Genomic DNA, 22,063 nt, shown 5'->3' with positions numbered 1-22,063 from the left:
AAAGAAACTCTTGCAGGAATCTCCGAAAGAAAAAAAATCCTGGTGATATCGTCGTTAGGAGACAGCTGGAGGGAATCTCCGAAGGAACTGTTGCAGGGAATCTTCGGAAGAATTCACTGCAGGAATCACTGAAGGTTTCTTATTTGAAATCTCCGAAGTATTCCCGTAGAAATATCTTAAAAAGTTTCTCTTAGAAATCTCAAATGGATTCCCATCGAGGACCTCAAAAGGATTTCGAGATCCCAGAGGATTCCTATCGAAATCTCGAAATATATCCGTTGAAGTACATCAAATGTTTCCACAGGATCCTAAAAAGGATTTTCACCGAGGGTTTCTCAAAAGAAACTCCTGCAGGAATTTTTCGAAGGAACTCACTGCAGGGACCTCCAAAGGAACTAGCTTCGAGGCACTCATTAAAAGGAATCGCCGAAGTAACTCCTAGAGGAATCTCCGAAAGAACTTCTGAAGAAAATCTGCAGAAGTGACTCCTGGACAGAAAAAAAACACTCTTGAAGAAATCTCCGAAGAATGTCCTGGATGAATATTAGAAGGAACTGCTGGAGGAATCTCCAAAAGAATTCCTGGAGGAAGAACATATTGGAGAAATCTCCCAGTAGGAATTCCTAGAGGAATCTCTAAGTAACTCCCTAGATGAGTCTCTGAAAGAATTCCTGCGGAAATCTCAGAAGGAAATCCTGAAGGAATCTTCGAGAGAAATTACTGGAGGAACCTCTAAAGAATTTTTGGAGGGAATCTCCGAAGGAACTCACTGCATGAATTTCCGAAAAGAACTCCTGGCGGAACTTCAAAGGAACTCCTGGACAATGAACCTCCCGAAGGAACTGCTGGAAGAATCCTCCGAGAAGAAACTGATGGAGGAGATACTTCGGAAGAACTTCCTTCGAAATCTCAAATGTAAAAAATGATTACGAACCACAGAAGAGATTCCTATCGAAATCTCGGAAGTGTATCCGTTGAAGTCTCAAATGTTTTTAGAAGAATCTAGAATGAATGCTAGAAGAATCTTCAAAAGAACTCCAGCAGGGATCTTCAAGAAAGAACTCCTGGAGCAATCCCTTGAAGGAACTCCACAGGGATATCTCTGAAACAGTTTATGGAAAATCTACAAAAGTAACTCCTGGAAGAGGGAATCTCCGAAGCAACTGCTGGAGGAATCTCCGAAGTAAATTTTGGAGAGAAATCACCGAAGGAACTCCAGGAAGAATCTTCAAAAAGTTATTGGAGAAATCTCAGTTCGAAGAGAACTCCTAACGAATTCTTAGAGGAATAACCTAAGGCACTTTTGGAGGGAATGTCCCCAAAGAACTGCTAGAAAATCTCTAAGTAACTCCTGAAGGAATCTCTAAAAGAAACTCGTGCAGGAATTTTCATTAGGAATCTCCGAAAGGAACTCTCGGAGAAATCTTCGAAGAGGGGAAACTTCCAGGAGGAATCACCGAACAAACTCCTGCAGGAATCTCCAGAAGAGTAACTCTAGGAGAATTCTTCGAAGCAACTCCTGGAGGAGTCTCCGGAAGGAACTGCTGAAGGAATCTTTCAAAGGAACTTTTTGGATGAATCTTCAGAAGCAACTATTAGAGAGAAAGTCTCAGTGCAGGAATTCCTTGAGGAATCTCCGAAGTATTAACTCCTAGATGCATCTCTGAAAGAATTCTGTAGGAATCTCCAGAGAAAATCCTGGAAAATCTACGAAGTAACTCTTGGAGAAAGTTTTGAAGGAACTGCTGGAAGAATCTACGAAGGAGCTCTAGGAGAAATCTCAGAAGCAACTCTTGGAGAGAATCTACAGAGAAGAACTGCTGGAGGAAACCTCTGGAAAGGAGCTTCTGGGAGAGAGAATCTTCAAAGGAACTGCTGGAGGCATCGCCAGAAGGAACTCTTGGAGAAATCTCCGGAATGAACTCCTGGAGGAATCTTCAGAAGGAACTATGTATCAGAGAAATCTCAGTTTAAGGAATTCCTGGAGTAATCTCCAGATTAACTCCCTAGATGCATCTCTGGAAAGAATTTCTGTAGGAATCTCGGAGAAAATCCTGAAGAGGTATCTTTGAAGGAACTACTGAGAGGAATCTGCTAAGGATTTTTTTTTTGAAAAAAATCTCCCAAAAAGGAACTTCTGTAGGAATTTCCAAAAAATCTAAAATTTCTCCTGCAAGGAACTCCTGAAGGGAATCTCTGTGGGGAGTTCCTGGAGAAATAACCAACGAAATTCCTGCAGTAAATCTTCAAAGAAATTCTCGGAAGAGCTCCTGCAGAAGTCTCAAGCTTCTTTTTTGAAATCTCAATAAGTCCGTAGAGGAAATTCTCCAAAAGTTTCCTTCGGAATCTCAAATGAATTCCTATGGAGACCCTAAAAAGATTTGGAATCTAGAAGGATTCCTATCCGAAATCTCGAACATGTTCCGTCCGTCTCAAATGTTTCCACACACCCCGGGTTTCCAAAAGGATTTCTCGCTTAACTTTCCAAAAAAACCTAAGTACCATTTTTTTCATGAATTAATTTGAAAAGCGCAATCAACAGAACAACATGAAAGCTTTTTGATTTGCAGTACTCAAATTAATTCACAAGCATCTTATAAATCACTTTGAATGTGAGCAGATTTCCACCTGGAAGAATCTCAGTATGAGGAATGCCTGGAGGAATCACCAAAGTAGTTCCTGAATGCATCTCTGAAAGTATTCCTGTGAGAAAAGAAACTACTGGAGAGATTCTCAAAAGGAATTAAAGTAAAAGGTGCTCTACTGCTCTTCCAGAGGCATCATTGTAGCACACCTTCGCATTCTTTATCCAAGCTGTTTCAAAACACCAACCTTCAACTGGGACAGAAGCAGAGTGGACAAGCAAATATAACTAATAGCTGAAAGAAAAAATAAGTAGAGGTTTTCTATTGCTAATCACAAACCATTTTTTAAAAGTTAAATATTATACTTACTAGCTGTCCAACTTTGAGAAAGCTCAAAAAAAAGCACTCTATTATTCTTGCTCCAGAGTAGTTTCCAACAGATCCACCCTCTTGATAATCTCAATGCGATGGCTCATATATTGAGTGTCGTGAAGGAGGTCCAGACGTTCGAATTGTGTCAATACTGCTGAGGCATTTGATCCATTGATGGGCGTGGATGAGGCGTACTACACTAAACTTCCCTGCAGGAATATTTTTATTAAACCACCTGGAATATGCCGGATGACGGTGGTGGCGGGAAGATGCAGATGCGGTGGCAGTGATGACAAATGGTGTGAACGAAAATGACTAACTGTGGTGATGATTGATGCGATCCGTATGTAGCCATTCAAGAGTATTTGGAACAGGCATTTACGTACTGGGACTAACATCAGCCGAGGAGGGGTGGTGTGCCTCTGCTTTACCATCATATTGTGATTCGGATTATTAGCCGAATTTCTGCAACCGTTGATGTTTGATGCTGGAAGGCTATCAGAAGAAAGGCGTGCCCGAAGGTGTGAAGCTGCCACGAAAGGACATCATTTGAAGAGCATCGCTCATTTGCACTTGAGCATCTACTATTTGCACTTGAGCGGATTAATGCAACGTGGTTGAAATAGATCCAGGTGTCCGGCAGATACCAGGCGAACTTCCGGATATACCCTTGTTATTGTTTTTCAGAGTTAAGTTCCTGTAATGACACGAAACATTTTGAACAATTAAGCTCGCAATAAAAAGTACATAGGAGATGATGATTACAATTTTTTAAATTGCTTTCCTTAAAAAAATCTTACACGAGTGCTTTACATTAATACTGTCCTAGGTAACCATAAGCATTAAAACTAAAGCCATACGATGCGGCTATAAAGGCTACCACAGGGCTATGGACAAACTTCATACTGGCTCTATAATAGCAGCCTATATAGCCGAAAAGGGTGAAATAAAGACACTGCTAATGGTTACCTGGGGTGAAGATATACTTCGATCATAGAGGACACAACCGAGGCGGTGTCGGACAGCAAACGTTCAATCTCAATCTTTTTTTTTAACGCATCTTTTTCCATGCGCTTTTTCTCCCGTTCGATGAGGATTTTCTACGACTCACCTTTGTAGCCACGACCACGGCTACAAATCAAGTGAATCGTTAAAATCTAACTAATTAAAACAAAATCGCTAGTTCTTGCTTGAAAAAGTAAACCAACATCGTCGCTTTTGCCGACGTTTATTTTCTCACCGAGAGCACTCAAGGAGCACCAAGGAAGACAGCATAAAAAAGAATGCTGTTCCTGTTTTCAGCTGTCATAATACAAGGCACAAAAAAAAAGAAAAAGAAGGCATAACAAAACGAAGTCAATGTTCCTATGCTTTCTGAAGGAAGCATAACTTCAACGAACCTAACAGAGCCTAACGCCTCACAGATTGTTACTCTGGGATCAGCGATAGCGTCATCAAAAATGCCACTGTGCGCTAAGGTGTCGTTATGCACGCTGAAGGGCATACCAGCGCCATCTTGTTGTCAAAATGAGATTGTGAGGATTTGCAATGCTTCGAAACGTCGATGGCGTTGAGGAGTTCAGTGTGTTTGTTTACACATATTTTACAAGAAATTTTGTTCGAGCCTCCATGTCTGTTCTCTGTGATATTAGGTACTTTTAATTCAAATCAGGGAGTTCAGTGTAGGAACCCAAAATTATGTAATTTTTCTCGAGAAATTAAGTAAAATTCACTTAATATTAAGTAAAATATATTTAATTTAAATGAAACCTAACCAAAAAGTTGGATGAATTTCACTCCAACTTTTGTATAACATGAGATTACTCAACGTTGGGTTTCCACCTTTTTGAATGCCCTTGTTGAGTGGTTTTGCTCTTCATTTTATGACAACAAAGGAAGAGGAGGAGATGCAAGAGAAAAAAAAAGTACCTAAAATTGGTTACTTTTTTCTAACCGTAATTGTCGGCGTAGCACCAACTTAGAATTCGGAAGTCAGGACTTCCGAACCAGAACTTTCTTCGAAGTTTTATCTGTCAAACTAATTGATGCGTTGTTTTAGCGCATCTTTAAGGCGAATCCAGCGCACTATATCCGAAGTTGGGAAAGTTGCCTGTATCGAGAGAAAAATCCAACTTCGGTATAAAAGCGGTATAAATTTATTCGGATACACAATATATTTGGGTGAACTGAAATAAGCTAGGATAGGATGTGACAACTCAAGTTGAGACTGCCTTGTTGTTTTTTAGTCAGTTTGCTCTGACGAGGTGGTCGCCATAGTGCAGTCAAAAGTAATTTGGTTTCACAAAATCTTCCAAATATCATGTATCAAAACTTGATGTTTTTCTTACATTCCATCCATTATCTATGTAAGAGAAGCGAAAGACTAACAGAAGAATTTTCGCTACTGAAAAAATGACTTTGAAGATCGGAGACGGAGATTTAGAGACGGAAAGGTGAAAGATAATGTTTAAAATCAACAGTTTTAAACCTTTACAGCCCTTGAGAATAATTTATATAGCGTTTGCCAGTTCAAATAAATTTATTTTTCACCAAAAACTGGAACTCAAACACATTTTACGTATTTTGCTTAATATCAACTTTTACAAACCTGCAACACAGCCAAACTAATAATATGCCTTGCCCTACCGAAAAACGCGCCGCCACCAATCGAAGTAATGGATTGTCATTTTCAACCAATAATCCCCGAACAACTTGACATTTAGCCATAGTTTTCAGCGTACCCACTTGGAAATCGCAGATGGCGGCTATTGAAACATAAACAATGGGACCATCCCTACGCCACCGTCACACTTTTTCTCCATGGAAGTCATGTTTTTTGTTTAAATGTCATTTGTTGTCTACAAATAACAGACCAGGATCCTCCATTTAGATAGGGCAGATTTTTTAATTGCAGAAGTAAATGTGAGAAGAAAATAAAATGAACAAATGTTTCTATTTATTCGATTCGTTTTGCCTTTATTATGACAAGACTTAGTTTCATTTTAATTCACAAAATTACATAATACTTCTATCATTTGGAGACACACTTTTTAATAAACACAATGGTAATGTCAAAATTTCTCGATGTATTTCGTTCATCTAAATTCTTTGGCTAATTTCAGGTGAACCATTGAAGAAAAATTTGTAAAAAGATATGCATGTTCGAGCGATGACAGAAGTACCGAGGGTAATAATTTTAAAAGGCAGAGAGATACTTTCAATTCCGTTTTATTCAGAGACCCTAAAATTCATGCGTTTCAGCGATATCCTATTTTATAGTCAGCTCTACCCTATTATGCATTTAAGAACCTTCCCTAAATTCTATTCCAATTCGTAAGCTTAATTGTATGCAAGTCCCAATGCAAGTACTAAAGATTTGTATTGTGTAAAGAGTACGTAATGGCTGAATGTTCCCTAGAACTGGTCATTAACAATGAATGTTAAAATAAACAAATGATTTCACCAATGTCGCGTAGAAGATCTACAGAATGATCGATGGTAAGTAGTTTGAAGTAATGAGTAAATTATTTGATTAATGTTATGTTTTCTTCTTTCCAGGCATGATTTTATGATGCTCAGCTGTGGAGCTAAATTGTGACCAAAAAAGGGTAAGTATTTAATGGAATTCTAGTGGTGTTTTGAAGTGCGGCTGGCAGCATGAAGGGCATGCTGTATCCGCTGGTGTGGTGCTAGAATTAAAGCACCCCAGTGGCTTGCTGCTGGCCGCAACATTCCGCCCACCAAATTGGGGATAATTTGCAAAAGATGCGCTGGAATTAATGCATGATTACGTTCGATAATTGCACTTTTTCATAAGACTGGATATGACACTGCTCTTGGTCTTGGTTTTGATGATGACAAAATGCATATTATTGTGATGACGTCGGGTATTGCTTCGATGACTGAAGGTGATCAGTTGATAAAGATGTTCGTTGAGATTTTGGTTTTGACGAAGTTTCTGTCGCCCACCTTGAGCAGATCGGGTTGAGTTGCGGGGTTGGATGGGGATTCTTCGTAGATGACAATGACCTTTATCCCATACTCTCCTTCGGATGATACCAACAACTTGCGCGTTGTAGCCAAAGTAGACAATCCATGCCGCCCACCATAGACGAATTACTTGGTGTGAGGATGTCGTGCTAACGAGGTTTGGCTTATGATGCTGATCGATGTGATGTGGGTTCCTGATGTACTTCATTCCACCCACCTTGAGCAATCGGGTTGACTTGATTAGCTGGGAGGGAATCCTTTGTTGATGACGATGACTTTCTCCCCATACTCTCCTTCGGATGAAGATGAAAGCGATGACTTGCGTGTTGTAGCGAAGATGGTTGGTAACTCGTGCCTTACCATTGCACGAATCATATGCTGAGATGATGTGGTGTTGAAGAGAATTTGCAGTGGCTGTTTTTGAGTGGTGGACATTGACGATGTGATGGGGAAAAAGATGTCGATGGATTTCGGTGACCTGTAGACGGCTATGTTGATGGATGACCCATGCAGATGAATGATTCCGTTTGCTGGTGATGAGATGCTATGTTCTGCCATGTTGGATGACTGGTTTTTCGTGCTCTGTTCTCCGTTAGCAGATAGATGTATGTATGCTTCATAGTGTGTCGATGATTGTTGTCGATGGTTGATTGAGTTTCATTCAGCTTCTCGATTGCAGTAGCTACGCTCTTGGTTTGATGAATGGGTTTCGTTGCTTGAATTTCCGATGAATGTTGCTTGCTTGTGTGGTAAGTGATCGAGAGAGATTGGGACGAAAACTGTGGCTGTTTGTCACATCCCGATGGTTCCAGAGTCTTGGTGACGATTTGTGATGAAGGTTGTTCTACGATGTTTCCTTGAGGCGGTTGGTTGAATGATGAAACGTGAGAGTTTGCTGTGTTCGCATCCTGAAGGCGGTAATTTTCAACCTTTGCGGCAGTTGAAAATCAACTCCAACGATGTATTGTGGTGCATGGATGTGTTGGGGTTTTGAAGGCAAACGTTGTTAGCTGCGTGTTGAGCGTTCGTATGCTTCGGCGGTGAGATTTCCAAGGGTTGCTTGGTTGGTGCGTATAGATGAAAGGCTTCTGTCGATCCGAGGTGTAGAACTTCGGGTAAAGAAGGCACTGTTCGTTGAGTCGTTGAATGGTGATACTGGGTTTCTGTTGATTCGAAATTTGGGCCTCTCGAAGTAGCCGTTTAATGGTTGCCTTAATTGCGTTCCTTCGTGCGTCAGCTTCCGTTAGCTCTTTGATGATACTGTCCAGCTGGCTGTCGTCGATACAGGAATCTAGTATCACATCCTGCAGGGATTTAAATTCCTTCCACCAGCTTTCCAAACGGTCCATCTCTGCAGTCAGACTCCCTACAGAGCATTCAGCATCCATGTGGCTAACTCTGACCTTGATGTCAGCAAACCGAAGTTTCAACATTTCACTTTTTTGCAATACTTGCTCCATTGTTACACTAACTTCACTTATTGCACTACAATAATCCTGTCTACAGCGCCAATTTAGTGTTCGAGCGATGACGAAGTACCGGGGTAAAAATTATAAGGCGAGAGATACTTTCCAATTCACGTTTTATTCAAGACTAAAATTCATGCGTTTCAGCGTGTCTATTTATAGTCGGCTCTACCCTAATATGCATTTAAGAACCTTCTAGAATTCTATTCAATTCGTAAGCTTATTGTATGCAAGTCAATGCGAGGATACTAAAGATTTGTATTGTGTAAAAGTGTACGTATGGCTGAATGTTCTAGAACTGTCAATAACAATGAATGTAAATAAACAAATGATTCTGTGTAGAAGATCTAGAATGATCGATGGTAAGTAGTTTGAAGTAATGAGTAAATTATTTGATTAATGTTATGTTTCTTCTTTCCAGGCATGATTTTATGATGCTCCAGCTGTGGAGCTAGGTATGACCAAAAGGGTAAGTATTTAATGGAATTCTAGTGGTGTTTTGAAGTGCGGCTGGCAGCATGAGGGCATGCTGTATCCGCTGGTGTAGTGCTAGAATAAAGCACCCCAGTGAAACTTACTGCTGGCCGCAACAATGCATTCGAATATACTTCACGGAAGGACGATAATAGATAAAAGTGAAAACGTCGATTGCGAAACTCTCGAAAATCTTCTCTATAATTTATTTAGCTTTGCTCAATAAAAAATAGTTTTAAGGAAATTAATTAAATGGCTAATTTAACAACTTTCGGTAAAAAGTTATAAAAATTTATTAACGGAAAATATCATTACTTCAACATTGAAAATTGTCACTTTGAGGAACGAAAAGTTTTTTTCCTATCATCCATTTTATTCCATTTTTTCATTATGTATGTCCACACTGGTCTATGTAATACTAATAGGGTGTTCAATAATGGTTTGAACTAGTAAAAAGCGTATCATGGTTTGAACCATTTCAAAATCAGTCAAAATTTCCATCTCATTGGCAGAAAAATTTACCAAAAACAGTATGAATAGCATATTTAGGTATACTGGAAGGGATAGAGTTCGTTTAAAATTCCGTACATATTGTTTAAGTGAACAAATAAAGCGATTTACGAAAGTTCTGAATTTGATCTAAAATCCCCCCACCGCCACCAGTAGCACAATCTTAAAAAGCTCATAATGGACGCATATCATGACACAGAAGTGAGATATATATATATAAAGAAAGCCATTTTCATCTGTAATCGATTGACATCATCGTACAATTGAGAAACAGTTAAAAATAGTTAAAATAGCAACATTTGCACAAGGTAAAAACTGATCATGGTTTGAACATACTGTATCGTGGTTTGAACTTGTAAATGCAGTGAACTTGTAAATGTTATACTGCTGCATGCGCCTAGCTGAAGCATTTTGTTTACATTTCCTATATGAAAAAAATCGCAATTTTCATATCGATAATTTTGATGATTTTCAAACGTTTTGAGTTGCTAGTCTAATGCGAGAAGATAAATAATAAAATAAATTTGCTTTTCTTTAGGTTTCCTCAGCGTTTCATGTGTATGTAATTAGCAGCGCCGTAGCGTGTGGTTGGCCAGAGTTGGCCCCCCCGCCAAAGATGCCAGGCCTTAGGGGGGCGCCGAAAACCAGATTTGTGAGAAATGATGAAAAATCTCATCAAGCTTGCTAGGATACCACTTGAATTGAACAGGAAATACAATTGAAAAGAAGAATGGAACAAGTTTCTGGAGAAGAAGCTCTAGATGAGGACTTCAATACGCCAAAGACGAAGCACAGAGTAGACTGTAAAAAACCGCGTATGATTTTTGTTCGATGCTGATGTTCACATAGGTGCCATTCTTGACAATGTTTCACTTCTGTAATGGAACGAACAAACATTTTCTCTGGAGACAATACCGAGAGGAAGACATATGAATTTAACTGAAAAACAAGAGGAAGATATTCGTGATGGGGTTTGGCAGACAAGAGAATGGGCGAACTATGATTACATTATTACATCAGAATCTCTCAAAAATTGGGTATCAAGGGACATGTAATAGAGATCAAGCCTCGCCAACACGTCGCTAATCCCAACAAACAATTTAAGTTGAATAAGCTAATTTTTCCAAGACTATTTTTAGCTGAATAAGCGCTTCACCCGCTTTCAAGTTTGTTAGGAGACTTTGGTTGTTTCCTCTGACCCGGAGATATTTCTTTAACGCAGATCTGGGGCCACGATGTTCCTTCCACGTCACGACGTAAACAATATTCTGATATTCCTCGTTGCAAAGAGATTGTCTTCCGAGAGCCTCACTCTGAAAAGATGTGCATTTAGAGTTTAGTGATTGGACAGTAGACGACACATGGTTCGAATGAAGTCTCGTCCATTATTCAATTTTTTGAACCATGGACGCTTCGACATCTACGGGCGAATCAAATACAGCCAACTACAAAACTTTTTTTTTTATTTCTGTTGGTATTGTTTCAAGATTCCTGAAGCTAGTTCAAGGTTTTCCTGACGAACTAATAGAAAAATAAAAATCATCGAAGGTTATTTTCTGGTCGTAAACATCATCGTACAAGCGCCCACCTTATCCAAAGGGTCCGTGCTCTCTCATTTTCCGGGATCGAGCAATGAGAAGAGACCCAGACCAATTGATTTTAAAAAGTATCCAGCTCTTATCATGCTTTTTGTTTTGAACATGCCAAGAAAATAAGGGGCGCCTAATAACGGTTTCGCCAAGGGCGCTAAGATCCACGCTACGGCTCTGGTAATTAGTATTATATTTAGGAGCTGCTGCCAGTAGTTCAAACCATGGTACGAATCAAATTTATGTAAGTTATGACTGTCGGTGAAGGCGCTGACTAATTCCCACCCCAGACACATTGTCACCCCCGACGACAGTACTCCATATTAAAATGTCTGTATTCCAAACCTAATGTAAAATTGTCTGCCTCCAAAAATTGAATAAATTTTCAAGTTATGCGACAATCCCGCTGAACGATAAACCGTAATCCGAGAAAATTAACCCACCAGAAATGTTTTGGTAATCCGCCCCAACAACCTTTAGACGGTCACCTTAGGGTTCTTTCTAAAATTACGTAACGCTAAATTTGGTGATTTTGGACCCCCATCCTCCCCCTCGTAACACTTTTTGTATGGAAGGTTTAATTTTTTTGTATGGATCGTAACACTCGGCTTGACCCCCTCCCTCCCCTTCCAGCGTTACGTAATTTGTGAAAGGCCCCTTAATACTCAGCTACGGAACCCAACAAACAACGACAAGCTACAAATAAGCATCTAGGTTGAATTATTGTTTATTTGTGATCTTTGTAGCTGAATAAAATGGATGCTGAATAATTTGCTAGACAGATTTCATTTCAGCATTTAATCTAACTAATATTCGACATGGCCTATTTATTTGTTTACTACCTTTATTTGAAGTCGAACTTACGTTTTCGTTCTATTACATTTCAGCACATTAGGGGAAGCTCAGGGGAAGTTTAACAATGTGCTGAACTAATCGAATTTTTAAAGTTCTCTATTCGACTATGATGTGATGCTCTGAAAGGGTGGTCGAATTGAGTTTGAATAGTAAATTAATAAGCAAGCATTAGATATCCTTCTTAACCTTTGTCCTTCTTAACCATTGGATTTCACATATATCTGATCTATCGCACAGTGGGAAAAAACTATGTTTTTTTCAGTTTGAGAGAAAATCTGGATTCTAGATCTGGAAAATATGATTTATAGGAAAATAATTATTTGTTTTCAAGACATGCTTTTATATTCGTGATTTATTAAGCTGTCGGAGATTATAACGAACAAAACTTTTGGAGCAATGAAAAAAATCATGCATTCATGCGGAACTAAATTTACTAAAAGCCGGTTTAACGCCGTTGAATAACAGAATGAAAGATTATTGAATCTTTGGTGTGTGGAATCCCAATATTATCGCATGGATGGATGTTGATCTTGATTGGGGCGAAATTGGAGTAATCATCGCATTCGACAATCATATCGCAACCGTTTATCAAGAGATTCTGAGGAAGGTCGAATAAACATTGATTTTATTTTCATAAATTCATAAATAGCATTAAGGACGGATTTTATTTTATCTTTTATCGACATTATTTTTACGTATTTTTCCTAGTGTGCGATGGTTATGACTGGCTGAACAATGGTTGAAATAAAAATCTTGTACAGTTATTAACAAACTGTAGTTTGACAGATCGACTTATTGAATAAGAGTCCAATTATGATTCATATTCAGCAATAAGATTATTTATATTATGCATTGAGTGAGCCATATCTAACAAATCAAGGATGGCGCGGATGGCAACGTTACCGGCGGATGATCAAATGACAACAGTTCGAGACCCGATTTAGGAAAATTTTAAAATGATTATAAAATGATAATTTTAAAATGGAGATAACAATTGCTTCAAAATTCGTCCATTGGAGATCTTGATGATGTTACCTTCTATGCGTTATTATTTTCGAAAAATTCGCGTGAAGCTGAATTAAGGCTTAATTAAAATGCTTATTAAAGGTTTAACGAAACAGTTAATAAAGTTGTTTTTCAAAATAAGATGTTGTCGTTGTATAACTTCGCCAAATTTGTGTGAACAAAGCTTGAACAGAAGTTGTGATAAGAAATAGTACAGACATAATTCAACACAGCGCTGAATTAAATCATCACACTGATGTTAGTTCAACTAGTGAATGTTTGTTGGGAAGCCCCATTCTCCTTGGATTAATTCAAGTTTAGATAGATTTTCATTTACCATTTTCTGCATTGCACATCAATTCGATTTTCGCCCTATTCGTTAAATGATTCGATTAATCTCGAGTTTGACAGGACCACCGGACCAAAATTTCGGGGTACAGTGACATTGTACTGCATATGTCAAGCTGCTCCCAGGTTGTTTTCAACCAATCAGCAACCGGTACGATTGTGACAGCAAATCGGTACGATTTTACTAACTTCTTGGCACCCGCATGCCTACAAACTGTACATGGATATTTTCCCGTGCGGTCGACAACAGTATCCTTTACTGTTGACAACTGTAAATGAACAATTTCATATAAAGTTTTAACAGTTTGTGGTACGGTTATTTGACAAATAACAATATGCTGAATGGGTTGTTAGGAGTTATGTCACCATAAAAATCGTCTGTTTTTGCGTGCAAAATTTTCGCTCAACAGTATGATAAAATGTTGACATATAATGCAGGAAATAAAGAACATTTTAGAGACAGAATGTTATATGTTGACATTTAGTGATGATGTCGAGCAGTTATGGTTGAATCGATCGAAAGTATTCGATAACCGCAACGTAAACTGTGAAGCTATATCTTACATCGTAATAATGATTCTGACCATATAACATGTTGTTTTTTATTATGCGGGACATCCTATCCTATTAGGCTTTCGGCGATCGTGTACGTACACGCACGTTTCACTCACACTTTTACTCGGTTTGTTTGCAACCACGAGCAGCTGTCACAGCAAAATCAAATGGGTTTGTTTGCAACCACGAACCTGCGTTCGTGTTGGTGAGAAATGTCGGCGAGACCCTAATAGGAAGTAAGCGTGTGAGAAAGGTCAAAACAAAATGCATCAGACAATAATGTTTGGGCACCCTGACTCAGTTGTTAAATATGAACCGCTATCTTGTCATGAGTGGAGAGGATAAAAATTATTTTGTCGAAAGCCCGTCAACGGAATCGGTTATTTTTTGAAGCAATCGGTTTCTTTCGCACGAAATAGAAAAAGGAAGCGATAAAAGCAAAGCGATTTTCCTTGGATGTTGTTTTTTGCGTTTACTGTTAAAAAAAGTTATTTTCAGTGATACAACAGTGAATAATTTATTAGTTAGATCAGCAAGTGTCAGTTAATTTTAAGTGTGACCTAAATTTACGGATATATTATTGTCAAAAGGCGTCCGCAAACATGAACAGTTCGCGGCATAAAAGATCTTCGGTAAGTCCGTTACAAAACAGGGGCTGGCATGAAGTAAACGGCTGGCGTTTGTTTTTCAGATTTTGAAGAAACGACCATCGGTTGATCCGGCAAGTTTAGAAGGAAGTCCGTCGGAAATGATCACTACGACGAAAGTGATAAAACGGATCGGGTTTAAGCCAAAAAAGTCTGTCAAGTGAGTTTGTTTACACATTTTCTTTACAAAGTGTATTCCCGAGCTGAGAGAGAATAACAAAATGTGAACATAATCGAATTCAATGTCTAGTTTAATCAGCTATGACCCTTGTTGGCCCTGGTTGTGGCGGTATCTAATTACAGGGCATGTTTTTCTCAATCTTCTGTAATTGTAATAATTTAGAACGTTAGCCTGTAGTTTACACTTTTTGCCAGGTCAGGTTGACTGTACAACAGTAGTTCAATAAATAATTCGTTATTATTCTGAGAATCCTCCTTATGTTAATGTGGGTTTCAATTTTACAGGGAATTCTTTGCATCGGAAGAGACGGCAACAATATGGTGCAACTCGTACGAGTTATCAGCGGATAATACTCCACCTGGTTTGGTTATTGCCGATGCAAGTACAGTGAAAGACGATTCGAAAGCGCACTGTGCACAAGCATCGACGGAAAACTATACTCGCCAGGGGAATAAAGAAAACCGTTTGTCACTGGAAGAACGGCGAGCCAGTTTCGGAGACAACAGTAGTATTTGGAATTTGTCGATTTCGGCCAGTGAAGAGGAACGTCGTCGATTGAAGGCGGAGAATTCGATCAATTCTAGCGTCCTAAACACAACCGAAAGACTGACTCAGGATCCACTGCCTTTATCCAGGTCTGTCCTGCGGCAAAAGCAACTGGAGGTGTGCGAAGATACCAGTGCAATGGATATAAGTCCTGTAAAGCAAGAAGGAAAGTTGAGCTCTCCTAGGAAAATACTTTATCATCATCCCAAGCAAAACATGTTCGTCACTATAGATGTGCCAAATGAAAAACCATCAGCACAATCACCCAACGACTCGGACATTATTTTTTTCGGACCGCAGAAGAATCAAACTACAAGTAAAGATACAGAACAGCCACGAGTGCTTTTTCAAACGTCGAATACTAACAATCAATGGCGAAACAAGTCGATTCAGACGGAGCCGCGCCCGTCGATGGCCGAGGGCATGCGTTCAACCGCGGTCAATGCGGATTTGTCTGCCGGTTGGAGTTCGCACATTGCCGCTTCGGAACCATTCGGACAGCGGTTGACATTCGGAAACAGTCAGGCAGAAATATCGGAGGGATGGAACTCGCATCCGGCTGCGGCTTTGCGGCTGAAAATGCTCCAGCAAGGCATGGTCTCCATGGAGTTCGATCCGCGAATATCGGACGGTGGAGGAGGTGAGGATATTGATACTACGCTTGCGATCACACAGACCGTGACAAAAATGTTGGAACGAGGCTCGAGAACCACCTCGCTGGACAGCACTCGCGTGGTTGAAGCAGATCCGATGGATGTGACGGGAAGTAAGGTGAGTAGGCGTTTACTACGTTTAGATATAGGTGGATTTATGTTAACTTTTCAACGGGTTTTATGTTTTGCAAAGCAAAAAAATAGGAATTGTTATCTGGGTAGGGTGATTTAGCAGTTTATCCATAAATCATTCCAGAGGCTTAATTTCAAAATGTGTTGTATGCAGGGAATCAATATTCGAGCAACGCCTAATAACATACCCTTTGTCTTCAACCGAGTTTGTTACTGACAAATGCAACTTGCAATAAGCCGAACCTGAACATAATATGGCAAGAATCATTTACCTTGCATGCTCTGATATTTCCGAAAATACAACGCTTTTTTGTAATCACAGTTAGATTCTCGAATATTAAGCAGAGATAAGTAGAAACTACGATAGCATAAAACCGAAATTTGATGTAGAGGAAACGCAAAATAACGGAATGAAAAGCTAGCAACAAAATTGTTTTCTTTTTTGTTATGGACAAAAATTTTCGGATCTTTGTCATTATTATCTCCAACAAAAACAAAGCTTTGTCGTTAGTTCTCTTTTGTCGCTTGTTTCGTATGCGCATCGAAGAAAAATTGATTCCCTGGTTGTATGAGCTTCTGGGCCCCTACTTTAGCCGTGCGGTAAGACGCGCGGCTACAAAGCGCGGCTGGGCTCGATTCCCGGTGCAGGTCTACGCAATTTTCGAATTGGAAATTGTCTCGACTTCCCTGGGCATGAAAGTATCATCGTGTTATAGCCTCATGATATAGGGGTAGTAGGGGCAATATGAACATACGGGGCAATATGAGCCACCCTCATTTTGAGCTTATTGACAAGTTTTATCATGTAAAAGTTATATGATCTTTAAGAGGATGCTCCACATATGCCTCAACGTGAAAACCGCATTAAAATTCAATTCAAACATGAAAATACACTTGAAAATGTAAATTTTCGCTGCATATACAAAATTATTATAAGATTTGAAGTTTATAAATAAGGTTTGACACAAAACTGATTAAAATACAGGTCAAAAATACACCACAATCAAAAGATATATTAAAATTGAATATTGTGCACACATGTTTGTATTGATACAAATCTAAATTTATCATAAAACTTTTTTTTTCCAAAACCAGTCTCTATGGGGCAATATGGGCATACCTGCACAGATCAAGGTATCAGGCCTTAAAATGCGAAAAAGCTCAAATTTCAGTTGTCAAATACAAGAATATTATCATATATGTAAGATTCATTACGGAAAAATTACAACAGCGCATTACTGCGATTTTAACAGAAAAAATGACCATTGACCAATTGAAATGTGGCTGTTCCAACGGTGACGAGTGACAAATCGGTTCAGTCTGCTGTTGAGCGGTTTATTAATTTTATTTGGTATGGAATACTCCAAACTGTTGTACCTAGGAATATCATATTTTTCCTTATTACGATACTTTTTCGCCTAAATAAACGTTTTTGGATGGGTGGCCTATACTGCCCCAAATGGTGGCTCATATTGCCCGTATAGTTGGGAACACACATTGAAATCAATACATTTTCAAAAGTGCATTCCAACAATTTCCAAACGCATTTTTCGTCATTCGTCGATGTAATATGAAAGGTAACATTCTCTAGTATAAGTCAACTACATTTGAATGATGTTTTTTGAGCTTTTCAGCGCTTTTCGGCACGATTTCCTTAGGTGGCCCATATTGCCCCGATCACCCCTACGAATGGAAAAAATGGTAACTTGACTTAGAAACCTCTCAGTTAATAACTGTGGAAGTGCTTAATGAACACTAAGCTGCGAGGCGGCTCTGTCCCAGTGTGGGGATGTAATACCAATAATAGTAAGAAGAAGATGAACTTCTAGCGGGAACTCACAACGTTTTTCTTTGTCGAGCTCGGCAAAATCGGGCAGCTCAGTAAATTTGAAAACTGAATTTCGGCTTAAAATTTGAATCTAGACAGAATTTTATGCGCATTGGCCATATTAAAACAATGAAACTGTTTTGGGACCGATAAGTTATTATTTTTTAATAATATCACCAAAATCACATTGAATAACAAAAATCAGTTTAAATTTTCAGTAAATTTGATGATGTACGTTACTCAACAGATTCAGTGTATAGTAAATCATATTTGTATGTTGTGTAAAAGAGTTTTAGTATTTTGTGTGTATGTGTGTGTTATGTGTGTGCGCAAAATAATCTCACTCATTTTTCAGGCACTTATCCTTAACCGATTTGCTCGCAACTTGTCTGTGTGTGCGTGTGTGTGTATGTGTGTGTGTATGGGTGTGCGCAAAATAATCTCATTCATTTTTCAGGCACTTATCTTTAACGGATTTTCTCGCAACAAGTTGCATTCGACGCGGAATCTTGTCTCATTGTTTCGTATTGAATATTGGCCCAATCGGACTATGGGCTTCGGAATTATGGCCAAAATATATTTTTTTACAAGAGAAATTCTCACTCACTTTTTAGGCACTTACTCTTAGCTGATTTACTCGCAACAAGTTTCATTCGACGTAGAATCTTGCCCAATTGTTTCGTATTGAAAATTGGCCCAATCGGACTATGGGTTTCGAAGTTATGGCCAAAATTCAACACGTACAAAATTCTCACTCATTTTTCAGGCACTTATCTTGAACGGATTTTCTTGCAATAAGTTGCATTCGACGCGGAATCTTGTCCCATTGTTTCGTATTGAATATTGGCCCAATCGGACTATGGGCTTCGGAATTATAATAAAATATATTTTTTTACTAGAGAAATTCTCACTCACTTTTTAGGCACTTACTCTTAGCTGATTTACTCGCAACAAGTTTCATTCGACGTAGAATCTTGCCCAATTGTTTCGTATTGAAAATTGGCCCAATCGGACTATGGGTTTCGAAGTTATGGCCAAAATTCAACACGTACAAAATTCTCACTCATTTTTCAGGCACTTATCTTGAACGGATTTTCTTGCAATAAGTTGCATTCGACGCGGAATCTTGTCCCATTGTTTCGTATTGAAAATTGGCGGAATCGGACTATGGGATTCGGAGTTATGGCCAAAATATATTTTTTTATAAGAAAAATTCTCACTCACTTTTAGGTAAACTCTTAACTGATTTACTCGCAACAAGTTTCATTCAACGTAGAATATATATTGTCCGATTGTTTCGTAGTGTCTGTCCATAAACCACGTAGACTCTTTAGGGGGAGGGTTTTCGAAAAAGCCTACGATAGTCTACGAAGGGGGACGGCGTATACCGAAAGTCCCCGTAGACTTTTTGATTTTATGTTTTTTAAACGCGATTTATACAGTAGCTGCGATGCGAAGGTCACTTGTTTGATTTTTTAGGATGTTCGGTTTTTTTCAAGACTTTACCGAAATAATCTCTTGTATTTTTCCTTAAAAATTTAATGAATTTCACTAAAGTAAAAGTCTGAGCTACGGCTTAAAACTATCATGGATTTCACCAGGAAATTCTTCTGTGATGAGCAGGAAAATTCTGCAAAATATTCTAAAAAACTTTCGATTTTTTTTTTCAAAATCTTCACTTGGATTTTACTGCAGATTCTACTAGAATTTCGTTTAATTTTCGGCAGGAACTTCTTTGTAAACTATGGAAATTATGTCGTACTTCAACGGATTTATTTTGGGAATTTACAAAGGAAGCATTTTGGAATATCCAAGAAAAAGTCTTTGGAATGCCCAAAAGATATTCTTTGGAACTTGTAAAGGGAATTCTACAAAATTTCCGCGAGAAACCCTTCAGAATATTCACTGGAGATTTTCTGGGAAGTCCCCGAAATTTTTTGCTTAATTTCGGAAATTCTTTGGAATTTTCGCGAGGAATTCTTTGCAAATATAAGAAAAATTATGTTAAATGCACATGGAAAATTCTCCTTCGTAAATTTCTTCGGCAGTTCTAATGAAAATTCTTTGGAATTATCAATATTTTTTTTAGGAACTTCTAAATAAATTGTTGAAAACTTCCACGAGAATTTATTTGAATTTCCCACCAAAAACAGTTTGAGTTTGCACAAAAAAAAGTATGTGCAATTTTTCTAAAAAAGCCCTTCTAATTTTCATGAAAATTTATTCCAAATTTTACGCGCAGTACACAAAAAGTTCAGCTAAAAATTCTCCATAATTTCCACCGAAAATTATTCAGAAAATATTTTTTGGAATGCCCATAAGATTTATTTAAATTTCCTCAAGAAATTGCTCCAAATTTTCAAGAGAAATTAAGAAATATCGTAGAAACCATTCCAAATTTCACAGGAAATATTTCGGAATGTCCGTTTAAACTAAAAATTATCTCGAGGAAATAATTCTAAATTTTCACGGAAAATTACTAGGGTTTTTTAACGGGGAAACTTTTAGAATTTAGAAGAAAAATCTTGGGCATTCAACAGATGCTTATTCAGCGGGATATTGCATGGAATTTTCAAAAAAAGCATCGGAATTATCACGGAGAGTTCTTGGAGTATTTCAAGGTTATCAATTGGGAAATTCTACGAAATTTCCACGCAAAATTTATTGGAATGTAGACTTGACATTCTCAAAATTTCAACTCGAAATTTTTCTAAATTCTGAAAATTCACGATTTTCACAATTATGAACCGGCGTTGAGAATTATAGGTCAGATGCGTGACAGATTTTATCAGTGGCAATGATAACCAATGCAACCGATGCAAAAATGTGGACGATGGTGCACCATGGTGCACACCTCTCGGAGGAATTGAATTCAACAGTATTTAAATTAATTGGCTTTGAGATTTGATTTCAGGAGTTATGGGCAGAGGATTAAATTTGATTTCGTTTCAATTTGATTTTTAATTTGTTGGATTTTGTTCAGTGTGATTTTGTTAAGTTGACATGGAAATTGAATTGAATAGCTGAATTGCTTAAAACGTGGTTGATTTCCATATATTTCCAATCACATATGGTGTTTTGTTAAATTTGGTAAAGTCTACGTAGACATCAGGGGGGTTGAGGGAGGTATTTTGAAAAAGTCTACGAAAGTCTACTAGGGGGATGGGGGGTTCGAGAAAGTGAAATTTCGGTCTACGTGGTTTGTGGACAGCCCCGTATTGAAAATTGGCCCAATCGGACTATGGGTTTCGAAGTTATGGCCAAAATACATTTTTCAAAATCTCACTCATTTTAGACACATACCCACAGCCGATTTGCTCGCAACAAGTTGCATTCGATGCAGAATCCGGTCCCATTGTTTCCTGTTGAAAATTGGCCGGATCGGACTATGAGATCAGAAGTTATGGCCAAAATACTTTTTTCACCAAAGTGCGTAGAAATTACTCACTCGAAAAGAACAACGAGACAGGCACCACAACCGCTAGGTGGATTAATCTGGGTTTTATAAGAAAATCCTGCCTGATTTGACGCCAATGGTTGCGAGGGTCCGCAAGTCATCTTCCACCTGATGGATCCACCTTGCCTGTTGCGCACCTCTCCACTCTGGATACGTGCCTAGCCCACCGCAGTCGTCCGATTTTTGCGGTGTGAACGATGGATGGTTCTGCCAGCAGCTCATGCAACTCGTGGTTCATTCGCCTCCTCCACGTCCCGCCGCCATCTGCTCCCCACCATAGATGGTACGCAGCACTTTCCTTCGAAAACTCCCAGTGCGCGTTTGTCCTCCACTAGCATAGTCCAGGTCTCGTGTCCGTAGAGAACTACCGGTTTTATAAGCGTTTTGTAGATAGTCAGTGTGGTACGGCGGCGAACTCTATTCGATCGGAGCGTCTTGCGGAGTCTAAAGTGCGTACGATTTCCAGCCACTATGCGTCTCCAAATTTCTCTGCTGGTTTCATTTTCGGCAGTCACCAGTGAGTTCAAGTATCTACCACCTCGATTTCGTCACAATCGATGCACTCGCGGTGGATGGCTCACAATGTCTTCTCTTGAACCTCTTCATATCATGTACTTTGTCTTCGACGTGTTGATAACTAGTCCAATACCGTATTACCTTCCAAAGCGATGTTGAATAGCAGACACGAAAAGAGCATTGCCTTGCCGTAACCCTCTGCGCATTTCGAAGGGACTCAGGAATTCCCCTGAAACTCGAACTACGCACATCACCCGATCCATCGTCGCCTTGATCAATCGTGTCAGTTTTTCCGGAAATCCGTGTTCGTGCATTAGCTGCCATAGCTGGTCCCGATCGATAAGCGTCGATGGG

At 38.9% G+C, this 22,063-nt stretch overlaps 1 protein-coding gene across 2 annotated transcripts in view; it reads left to right on the top strand.

Moving 5' to 3' along the window:
- LOC134220712 (uncharacterized) overlaps window positions 1–22,063 on the top strand; it is an 80,803-nt gene that overhangs the window by 24,637 nt on the left and 34,103 nt on the right. The window contains exons 1-3 of one of the 2 annotated variants that reach the window (XM_062699814.1): window positions 14,166–14,381; window positions 14,441–14,556; window positions 14,862–15,894. In XM_062699814.1, coding sequence (XP_062555798.1) covers window positions 14,352–14,381; window positions 14,441–14,556; window positions 14,862–15,894 — 1,179 coding nt within the window. In that variant the 5' untranslated portion in view covers window positions 14,166–14,351. Of the gene's footprint in view, window positions 1–14,165; window positions 14,382–14,440; window positions 14,557–14,861; window positions 15,895–22,063 lie in introns of those variants that run through there. The other variant, XM_062699815.1, reaches the window with a different exon arrangement.

This window comes from Armigeres subalbatus, chromosome 3, assembly GCF_024139115.2.
Source record: "Armigeres subalbatus isolate Guangzhou_Male chromosome 3, GZ_Asu_2, whole genome shotgun sequence".
Lineage (NCBI taxonomy): Eukaryota > Metazoa > Arthropoda > Insecta > Diptera > Culicidae > Armigeres > Armigeres subalbatus.
Note: the sequence above shows the minus strand (reverse complement) of the source record. Positions and strands in the feature narration are given on the sequence as shown.